The sequence below is a fragment of the Schistocerca nitens genome, chromosome 3 (assembly GCF_023898315.1).
Source record: "Schistocerca nitens isolate TAMUIC-IGC-003100 chromosome 3, iqSchNite1.1, whole genome shotgun sequence".
Classification (NCBI taxonomy): domain Eukaryota; kingdom Metazoa; phylum Arthropoda; class Insecta; order Orthoptera; family Acrididae; genus Schistocerca; species Schistocerca nitens.
This window is the reverse complement of record NC_064616.1, coordinates 423150004-423161063: the sequence shown is the minus strand read 5'-3', so window position 1 is coordinate 423161063 and position 11060 is coordinate 423150004. Positions and strand designations below refer to the sequence as shown.

At 39.7% G+C, this 11060-nt stretch overlaps 1 protein-coding gene across 1 annotated transcript in view; it reads right to left on the bottom strand.

Annotated features, from left to right (window-relative positions):
* Positions 1 to 1282: 1282 nt before the first annotated feature.
* LOC126248364 (phosphatidylinositol 3-kinase regulatory subunit alpha) overlaps positions 1283 to 11060 on the bottom strand; it is a 41112-nt gene continuing 31334 nt past the window's right edge. The window contains exons 4-10 of the mRNA XM_049949292.1: positions 7449 to 7577; positions 5161 to 5368; positions 4822 to 5052; positions 4356 to 4632; positions 3824 to 4248; positions 3491 to 3739; positions 1283 to 3414 (exon numbers count right to left, since the gene is read on the bottom strand). Coding sequence (XP_049805249.1) covers positions 3159 to 3414; positions 3491 to 3739; positions 3824 to 4248; positions 4356 to 4632; positions 4822 to 5052; positions 5161 to 5368; positions 7449 to 7577 — 1775 coding nt within the window. The 3' untranslated portion in view covers positions 1283 to 3158. The remainder of the gene's footprint in view (positions 3415 to 3490; positions 3740 to 3823; positions 4249 to 4355; positions 4633 to 4821; positions 5053 to 5160; positions 5369 to 7448; positions 7578 to 11060) is intronic.

Sequence of the window (11060 nt, the reverse complement as noted above, 5' to 3'; positions counted from 1 at the left end):
GGTGGCCGAGATTGTCATTACTGACAACAGACGGGCAAATGATAAGTGGTAAACATCATAAACCCCACTGTAACAAGATAACAAAATGTTGCCACAATGGTCGGTTCAACAAGTTTTGGGGAATTCAGGGTGCTGAGAATAAATTGGAGTATTGGACCAGTCTATACATATAACTTCAAACCCTATCCACTGCAATGTTCTGTCATAAGTTTTTTTATATAATTCTGTATTGTAATATAGTAATCAAAAGGAAGTTTTAAAGAAATCCTGTATAGCAAAGTTCATTAAACATGAATTACAACCAGTAGAAACCAATAAGCAACTTGGTGTCAGCAGCCTTAATAATTTGTGACAAACAACATAATTGTTTATAATGAAGTGTTGACACGATAAAACCATTCATCAATCTGAACAATGCAGGAGTACCTCATGCTTGCCTGTATGATAATGGTAAAATTAAAAACTAAGGAACTTATGGTATGTTATGCACTGTACCATACATATATTTTCCCCACAAACTATCTGAGAAAGGAATGAGACACAATAAAACTTATACAGAAGATATGATTATCCCTTACATACGAGACAACCTGACTGGCAATCAAATGACGATGTCTCACACAAGCAATGTTAAATGGCAATGACTGAAGCCAACAGTTACCAAGAGCTCATATAAAGGTTAGAAACTTTGAATACTGGTGATTCATTGATAAAAATATGTGCACTCTTCAATAGGTTTGCATTATTTTATGTTGAAATGCCTTTAGTGTAAATAATAAAGAACACTATAATCCACACCTGTGCTTCTTTAAGATTTTTCTTACACTGCAGCTATGTGAGACAACTAAATTTGAAATACTTCATGTGCTGATTGTAAATGGTGTCAGTGTCATCACAAGATAATGTTGTACCAGTACACACATACCAACACACAAAACTTTATCTCTAAAACATACTTCGCTCCGTATCGAACTGAAATCAACATTGTACCAAAATTTGTCCCGTTTTTTCCCTAGTGTTCTCTGTCAGTGTATAATTTTTAGGATATAACTCAGTTTCTGCAGACTGGCATTAGATTGAATGTAAGTGTGGAGTAACAGCATATATGACAGCCAGACAACATAATAAGACGACTTATTATTATACTTTTATTTTCTCTGTTATGTACTAAAGAGGCACAGTTGGGGTGGGTGGGTGGGGGAGGTGTTTTCAGGCAGTGTGAAATATCAGTAATATTTAGTATGTGTAATATGTGGAAGAAATAAAAGAAAACAAACTTCAGTTGTTATTTCTTCACAGCTATTTTAATTGAACTGTGAAACATAGTAACATTCCCGTAGTGGGTACTCTAATGCCTGAACAGTTAGTGATCTGGCTGAGACATCAAAAACAGCAAAACTTAAATTGTTTGCACCACCAACAGAATGGGAAATATACGAAATGAAAAAAGAAATGTAAGAAAAATATCGTAGAATATAAAGCATAAATGATTAGAGGAACTATTCTACTATAATTTATGGAAGAATTAAAAGATACTGAACTGGAATGGAGACCAGCTGTGGATGATGTGCAGCAAGAATGCAAATTTAGGTATACATAAATCATTTATAATTCATCAGATTATTAGAATCACAATAATTATTGTGAGTATTGTGAATGGATGCAACAGGAAGACAAAATAACAAATATCTCACACTTAGTGGACAATACCATATATTGACATTAAGATTTTAATAATTTGGAAACATCTGATATTTTTATGGTTTCGAAAAAAAAAAAAAAAAAAAAAAGGGAGCACCAAAGTTATTTAATGTACAATCTGGCAACAACCAAATTATGATGTACCAAATGATATTTCTGCACATTCATACTAAAACAAACTGAAATCTAGTTTATTCACCATCCTTAATGTAGTATCTTCATGGTTTTATAGGTCGTTTATGGGTATTATAGAATCATCCCAAAGTTTTGGCTCACCTATCAGCCCTGTATAAATTTATACTGTGCATCACATTAGCATATTGTTTTAAAGCATTATTTGGTTTTCTCTGGCTATGTTGGCTAGAACCAATTACTTGATAATGATTGATCTCTTCTCTCTCAGCCAAAAATTGGAAAAAATGCTTATATTGCAGTGGCCTGTACTTACATAGAGCAGGATCAACTCAGGTTGCTGAAAATGTGGACACCAATCACTCACTCTAAACTCTTAAATGATAGAACAAAATATTTCACTCTATTGACCAAGTTTCATTTACAAAGCAATTGTGATGTTTGTTTCAGTATGACCAGTGATAAGAGTGAGAGTTGTGGACGATGAATATATTACAGTAAGCTCTGGTTCTAAGACATCACAAATGTAAATTACATCTTAATGATGTCTGGCAGATGTATGGAGCACAGCTTTAAAGCATTCATAAAAGCTTTAAAGCACATAGCCAATTTCATACTTTGCATTACTGGAAATACAGAATTTGACTCTTTTCATTCTTCAGTTTCCTGTTAATAGTCACAACACACAAACTCTTACAGAATAACTATAAAACACATTTCTTTTCTGTTAAGGTAGCATGATATACAGAAATGTGTTTAAATATGAGACAAAGCCTAAAGATTTTTCATCAAATTTTGCCAACTCTTACATACAGAATCTGCAAGTCCTTGCCAATCTTTTCAATAGCACACACACATTTCTTTGGTTATCATTCACAAGATCACTGCCAAAATACACTTACTTCAATAGACCCCAAATCGATAGTAAATAAATATTTAAAATACTAATCTTGTACAAAAACATCACAAAGTATGGCTATAAATGTCCGGTACAATCCTAGAGTAAAATCTGTACACAGGAATGTCCATTTATCAGTCTCAAAGGTAAAGAATGGAGTCACAAGAAACACAGCACATGTAATTACTGAAAGCAATGTTTCCTGTTTTGTCTTCTGGAAACTGACATTTTAAAAGTACCAAGTACACACATCATGCTTCTTCAGTCAGTCACTTCCACACATACCTATTTTGGTAACACAAAACAACAATTCTTCATATTTATATTTGCCGATGCATGTACGGCTTTTTTCCTTTTTGTACATTGACATATTTTCTGGCACATAGTTCATATCACAGTCAGCAGTGTCATGGAACAGTCTGAATTCTCATCGTGGCTGTGAATATACATAACCAGAACTCGAGCTGTTGTTTTCCGAAGCCGTCTGGTTTGGTTGAGTGGGTCCAGAGGCAAACACAGGGTAGGCTAATGTTGTCTTCAGAGCATCATTGTGCTCCTCTAAAGAGTTCTGAGCATAATGGAGCACCAATAGTTTCAGCGATTCGTAAATGTTGTACGGTTCCGCAAATCCGTACCCACGCTCAGTCTTATAAATTATGCAGTGATTTGTTGTGCCTTTGCACCTGCAAAATGACAGATTATCTTCAGTGGCAGTTATGACATAAAAGATAAATTTATGGGCAAATAAAACCAACTTACGTTATGGAAAGGGCATACTGCCCTGTGCGGCTTGGTCGAACAAGGAACGTTCCATCTGGCCGCCCTTTCAACAGCTGCTCTGCATCATCACGTGAACAGTCACGCAAAAGCCAGGTACTCTCATCTTGATGAGGCAGAGACTCCAGATCACCATCTATCTCGATCTGCCCCAGTCCTGACGATGTTCCAGCTTCATCTGATAATATATTTTTTATCTGGTGGGGCTTAACTCCATGGGCATTTAGCCACCTGAGAAAAAACAAATTACACACTTTAGTAACTATTTCACATTCACATCTTCTCAATATGCAGTCAGGTCTTCATTTCACTTACTTCAAGTGACGTTGTTCCTGCCTACGAAGCTGAATTATTTCAGCTTTCAGAGAATTCATCTCCCTATCCAAGCTGCGACTATAAGCAACTTGTTGCTTCATATTGTCATCGAGTTGTTTCTTACTCTCTATGAGTGACTTTAATCTCTGTTTTAAAATTTCGGAATTTGCAAGAAGAGACTTAATTTCATGAGGTTGCGCTTCTTTTTGGAATCTTTCTTGCAGTTTAATCTGTTCTTCAAACATCGATATAGCTTCCGCAAATGCTTCCTGAGCTTGTACTTTTAACTGTATTTCCTGATTTGTTCGAATGAAGTCATCTGAAAGAACTTCATATGTTTTCATTGTCACAGAATATTCCCTGTATATTTCCCTCAGTTTCTGAGCCACCTTCTGAACATCAGTTGTACTTGATATTTCGTCTTCCTGTAACATAGTGCAACCTTCAATCAGCAAATTATTTTTCACTAAAAAATAACAGACAAAAGGCTAATGTTTTTTTTTTCTTTATCAGTAAAGCATGAAACAAATACCTGCTGAAATTTGGAGGCAGGATACTGCAACTTAATGTCTAGTGTGGCATTATATTGAGCAAGAGAAACATTCCGATAAAAATTAACCAATTCCACAACAGAGGAAAATTTGAAAGGCTCTGAGAAACCATATTTTCCATTTCGATGGCTGATTTTAATCAATTTGCTTGTACCATCCTTCCGCAATGTCAGAGTGTATTCACCACCTTTGCTGGATGCATTTCGCACAAGAAATGTCCCATCGGGTGTATCCTTGAGTATTTCATTCACCTCCTCCCTGAAGAAAATAAGGGAAATGTAGGCCAAAAATAAAATAAAAGTAATAAGATGAAAACTTTTGAAGAAATAATTAATTTTTGACATATTAATGTAAGAGTTAACTGCACAGTTGTACAATATCTACACTAGAGTGTAGCACACATTCAAAATGAACTCCAGTTTTATCATGCAACAGCCACACGCATACCTTGTAATATCACCCCAGTACCATTCCGCTTCTTGGAGGCTTGGAGGAGAATCTGAGACAGTTTTCTCCTTCTCTGTCTCCAGTTCCACAGCTGGAAGATGGGGTCTTGAAACCTTCCTTGGAGGGAGTGTTGGTGCAGATGCAAATTCTGGCAGTTTCTCCCCCCATTTCCCATTTAGCAGTAACAGTTCCATAATACGTATATGAGACTCTGTGTTGTAAACAACTTGTCTGAAATAACAAGAGTAAATAATGCAATCAAAATTAACACAATACATATAGACACACAAAACCTTTTCTCTAGGCCAAATAATTGTATAACTGCAATTTTTTAATTACATTATCCTTTCCCACGGCGGACGCAAGAAGATATGACACAAGACCTGAATTAACACTGTAGGTGGCTCCCTGAATCCTCTTGCATGCTGCATTTGACAGAGTCTACAGAAATGTGCCATCAGGAAATTTAAAGTCGCCTTGTGATGTTCTGGTAGTTCAGCTGCAAGGTGACAAAGAGTTGCAGCACACTGTTCATCACTCCTGATTCCTGTAAGACAGTTAAAATAAAACACATTACAAAAAATTCTTAATTCACCAAGAATTTTGTACTTGTTCCTACAATTTAGTAAACACAGATCTACAACAAACATTCTTTTCCTGCTATCATCTCCAGTACAAGATTTGGGCCTTCTTCACAAGACAAATGATTTTCTGGATCCAAATAATTTGCTAAAATACTATAAATCTGAATGCACATCAAACAGTTATTGCATTTATAATACACAACTCTACAGGAGAGCTCCAAATCAATCCCAGGGCATAAAAAAGGTGTCTCCTATTTCTGTGGGAGGTAGTACTGGTCCACACTAGAAGAAAAGTTCCTTTCATGATATGCCTAGAAACCAATACCTATTGAGGTGTAGTCCATTGAAGATCCGTTACTCGTATTTTATTTACATATGAGGCAGGATTCACATGAGATGGCATTGTAAATTACCATAATAAGCACATGTGAGCAGATCAAATCCTGGAGGTGAGGGATCAGGACCACCTCAGAATTATTGTATGGGCAGGAATTGTCAGTGACAGTTCAAAGGGCCACCTATTTTACCTAACAGATTAACAGGTGCTGTATATCACTGATTTTTGCATAATGAATTACCAGTGCTATTGATTACCATTACCCTTGAATAAAGACAACCAATGTGGTTTACTAATCTTCCACAGATCACGTGACAGGACCTCACCCTCACATTTCATGTGCGATGCTTGTTAAGATGATACAGTAATGTGGCCTCCCCATTCACCACACCCGAATCCATTGGATTTCTGGCTATGTGGAAATTTAAAGGCACTGGTGTGTGTCCAGTCCCCTGACAATGTGTGATCAATGCATCTGACTATTCAAAAGGAGCCACATGTATTTGAAAGACTGCACAATTCAGTGTGAAGGACTGAAGGGTGTGTGACAATGTGTGGTAACCACATGCAGCACTGCTTATAGTGTATGTAACAGACACTTAGGAATGAAGTGACAGATTGGCCCATATCTCAACAGGTATTGGGTTTCTGGACATTTAAACATAGGAGCTTTACTTCTAGTTTTGACCAATACTACCTCCTGTAGGAATAAGACACACCCAAGAACCTAGAAAGCAGTGTATATGCTGGGAAAGCCTCAGATCACATGTGACAATTTCTTTAAATCACAATGTATACTTTCATGTCACTATATCTACAAAACTCATTCTTAACGTTATGCACAATAAATTATCTTAGGTGCAGCACACTTTTAAGATCAAATTGAGATATTTACACAAATGATGTCCACTTAATCTATTATGTTATTGGTGAAGAGAGAAAAATTGGGAAGTTCCCAAGATTTTATTACATGAAAATTGGGTCTTAATTTAAAACCATGATACTTACATCCTCTATTATTTACTATTATTTCTAATAACACAAACATTATTATACAAATCAAAAATCTAATAAGTGATTTGTTAAACTAATTTTAAATTGGAAAGTTATGCTCATCACAATTTTCCCCTCAAATTTGGTCAAACGCACAATTTAGGCAATGTTACAGAATGTGTTTTACAACAGGTTTGATACATCATTTAAACAAGTGTATTATTATCATTTTAGCCATAATGGCTAAAGGCTTCTGCAAATGTCGGGTTGATACAAAAGCAGAAATTTACAGTGAACATGACAAACACTTACAAAAGCACATAAATGATTATCTGCTAAGAAGCTAACAAAAAAGTTAGATGCCCAGAGTACAACATTTCCTAAGGAAAACTACTTTTTGTGTTTCATAAAATTAGCTGAAGCAGGAATGTCAGGATTTTAATTTGTGTGAAATCTGATTACAGCAATTAATAGGATTCTGATCTGGATGTAGCCTGCACGGTTATAGCAAATATGCACTTGCATAATTTTTGCTCCACCAATGTGGAACCAAGACCAGGTATACTTATGTAACCATGCTGACGTTCAACAGTAACACCGTCACATTGAATATTCCTATTTGGAATGAATTAATGTATAATAAACATGCTTATGCACATCTGATAATGAACATGTTGCTCATTTGGACATCAGATTTTAGATAAAGTACTTACGGGATGCTTCCAGAAATCTGTCATACCATTGGACAGGTATAATAGGATCTGGAAGTTCTCTAAGAAACTTTTTCAAGATGCTTGCAATACAGTTTGGTTCATACGATGACCAATCCACACCATGGATATCTGGAGAAAAGAATAATGCCTTCTGAAATGAAGTACAGAACATAATATTTAAGAACTACATTTTATCAATTTTGTGTGTGTGTGTGTGTGTGTGTGTGTGTGTGTGTGTGTGAATAAGTAAAGTTTTCTGTGCACAAAAAAAGAGGCAAAACACACTGAAAGCCACACATGAGAGAATTCTGAACACATTGTCATGAGTAAAATTACATTTAGACTGGTATACAAAGGAAGGCAATATCACTTAATTACTCATGTTGCGTTTTTATTTCTTTTTCTTCAAACACTCTCCTGTGTAGTCACAATTTTACAAGTAATATGGGAGTTCATCAGTCTTTTGTGAGAGTAAAAAATTTTATTTGGACTACACATTGGTTGGTTGGATTGGAGAAGGGACCAAACTACGCGGTCATCAGTCCCTCCCACCTTGGAATAACTAAAACCAATAAAACCTCACACTAAGAGGGAACTATAATGGCCATAAAATTACAAATTATTGACAGAGAAGGAAGGAAGAAGGCGAAAGAAGAGAGGAGAGGAGAGAAAGAAAGTGACTAATCACAGGGGGCATGAAGGAAGAAGCACAGGCAGACAAGATAGACACTCAAGATAAAACAGACCCCATAAATAAAGGAGTGGGAAGGCAGAGGGTGTTGGGTGAACCACCAAGCCCAGTCGAAGCCAGTCCAATTGGGGCGAAGGGGGGAGCAAGACTGCCTGCCATCCCCTCCACTCACCGATAAGGTTGAAGGTCCCACCCTTAAATAAAGCAATACAAACTTCCATCACAAAGAAATCTTAAAACTAGTTCAGCTGCTGAGCCATTGTCAGGGGTAGCGGGTCAGGAAAGCTAAAAATCTGTCGCAGGGCATCTAAGTCGGGACAGTCCAGTAAGAGGTGAACCACGGTCAACATTGATCTACAACAACAGAGAGGGGTGGGGGGGGGGGGGGTCCCCTCACGATGGAGGAGATAATCATGAGTCAGCCAAGTATGGCCAATGCGTAGCCAGCAAAGGACGACAGAGGCTTTACGAGAGGCCCATAAGGAGCACTGCCACATAGTTGTAGAATGCTTTATCGCCCTGTGCTTGTTCGGCGAAGAAAGAGTGTGCCATTCTGCGTTCCAAAGTCCCAAAACCTGATGACATAATGTCAAGTGAAGTCTCTTTCTGGAATGTCAGTGGCAAGAGACGGCCCATTAGTAGCCAATTTAGCCAGTCGATCGGCAAGTTCATTGCCAGGGATCCAGACATGGCCTGGGGTCCAAATGAAAACCACTGGGCATCGACATTGATCAAGGAGAGAAAGGGAGTCCTAGATAGCTATGACCAACGTGTGGGCGAGGGAAGCACTGGCCAATAGCAAACTGCTCAAGGATCACTACAGATAGTGAAGGACAGTCCTGAGCAGAAGCAGACGTGGTCCAGTGCGTGCAATATGTCTACAAATTCTGTAGTAAAAACACTACAGAAATCTGGCAAGGAACGAATTTCCACATGTATCGCATAGGTGTAAGCATAACCAGTGTGACCTGAAACCATGGAGCCATCAGTATAAATCACTTCTGAACCCTGGAATGAACTGAGGAGGCAGTAGAATTGGTGGCAAAGGGCCTCCAGAGGAACAGAGTCCTTTGAATTGATGGAGAGATCAAGACAGACCTGTGGCCGAGGGACGCACCACGGAGGGGTACATGCGTGAGCAGAGAAAAGAGGCAGTAAAGGGAAGTGCTGGAGTTCAGAAAAGAGCGACTGAATGCAGGCAGCCATGGTAAGCCCACATCGTGGCCGCCGCCACGGGAGGTTGGTCTCCGTGTCTGGATAAAGGAGACCATAATTAGGGTGCTTTGAGGTGCAGCGAATGTGGAGCGCATGAGGTATCAGCTGTTGCTGGTGCAAAACTCGCAGTGGTGGAATCCCCGCCTCTGTGAGAGGGCTAATCATGTGGTTAGTCCAGAAGGCAACAGTCACAAGTCATACCCCACAATGGTGGATGGGGTCTAGTATCTGCAATATCGAAGGTGACGCAGAACCATACACAGGACTCCCATAGTCTAAACAAGGCTAGACCAGCGCTTTGTACAATCACAGGAGAATAGAGCAGTCTGCACCCCTGGTGGTATTGCACAGACATCTAAGAACACTAAGATGTAACCAGCACATCCTCCTCAGCTGGCAAAGATGAGGGAGCCATGTCAACTGGGCATCAAAGACCAGACCCAAGAAGTGATGGGTGTCCACCACCTCGAGGGATTGGCCATCGAGGAACAGGTCCGGATGGGGTGGACTGTATGGTGAAGGCAGAAATGCATGACATATGACTTGCCACCGAAAACTAAAAACCATGGGAGAGAGCCCAAGATTGCGCCCGGTAGATTGCCCCCTGTAGATGGCATTCTGCAGTGCCCATGACAGAGGAAGCAACATAGATATAAAAATAATCAGCATACAAAGAGCGGGACACTGTCAGCCCAGCAGCCACCACCAGTCTATCAATGGCGATGAGAAAGAGAGGGACGCTCAGCAGGGAACCCTTGGAACCCCATTTTCTTGCTGATGGGAAGTGCTGTACGAGGAACCAACTTGGACCCGGAAAGATAAAAACAGGCAGAGCACCATGAAGGCCCCATTCGTGAAGGGTGGTGAGGATTTGGTGGTGCCAGGTGGTGTCGTAGGCTTTATGCAGGTCAAAGAAGACTGCAACAGAGTGTTGCTGAGGGGCAAAAGCTGACCGGATAGCAGACTCCAGGTAGACAAAGTTATCTGCTGTAGAGTGGTCACAGCGAAAACCACCTTGAGTCGATGACAAAAGGTGGCAGGATTCAAGGATCAAAAACAGGTGCCGACTCACCAGGCATTCAAGGAGCTTGCAGAGGGTGTTGGTAAGGCTCATTGGACAGTAGCTATCCAAATGAAGAGGGGGCTTCCCAGGCTTTAACACCGGAATAACAATGCTTTCCTGCCACTGGATAGGAAAGACCCTCTCACTCCACAGACGGTTGAAAAGGGTCAGTGTACGATGGTGGCCAGCCACTGATAAGTGTTGGAGCATTTGGTTGTGTATCCAATCCGGTCCAAGAGCCGTGTCGGGAAAAAAGGGCGAGGGCACTGGCGAATTCCCACTCGCTAAATGGGGCATTATAAGGCTCCAAGCAGTGAGAAACAAAAGACAAAGGTAGTCATCCTGAGCACTCTTTCAGGAGGGGGAACATGGGCAGATAGTGAGTCGATGCAGACGTTTGGGCAAAGTGTTGAGCAAAATGCTCTGCGACGAAGTCCGGATGGGTAAGGACAACACCATGCGCAGAAATTCCTGCAATGTTGGTGGGAAGACAATGGCCAAAAATTCGCCCGAGTTTCACCCAGACTTGTGAAGAGGGGGTGTGTTGTCCTATGGTAGGCACATATCGTTCCCAGCAAATCCATTTCTGAAATTTGATGAGGTAACGGGCCCAATTAAAGACCAGAAGGTGAGCAGTAGAAGG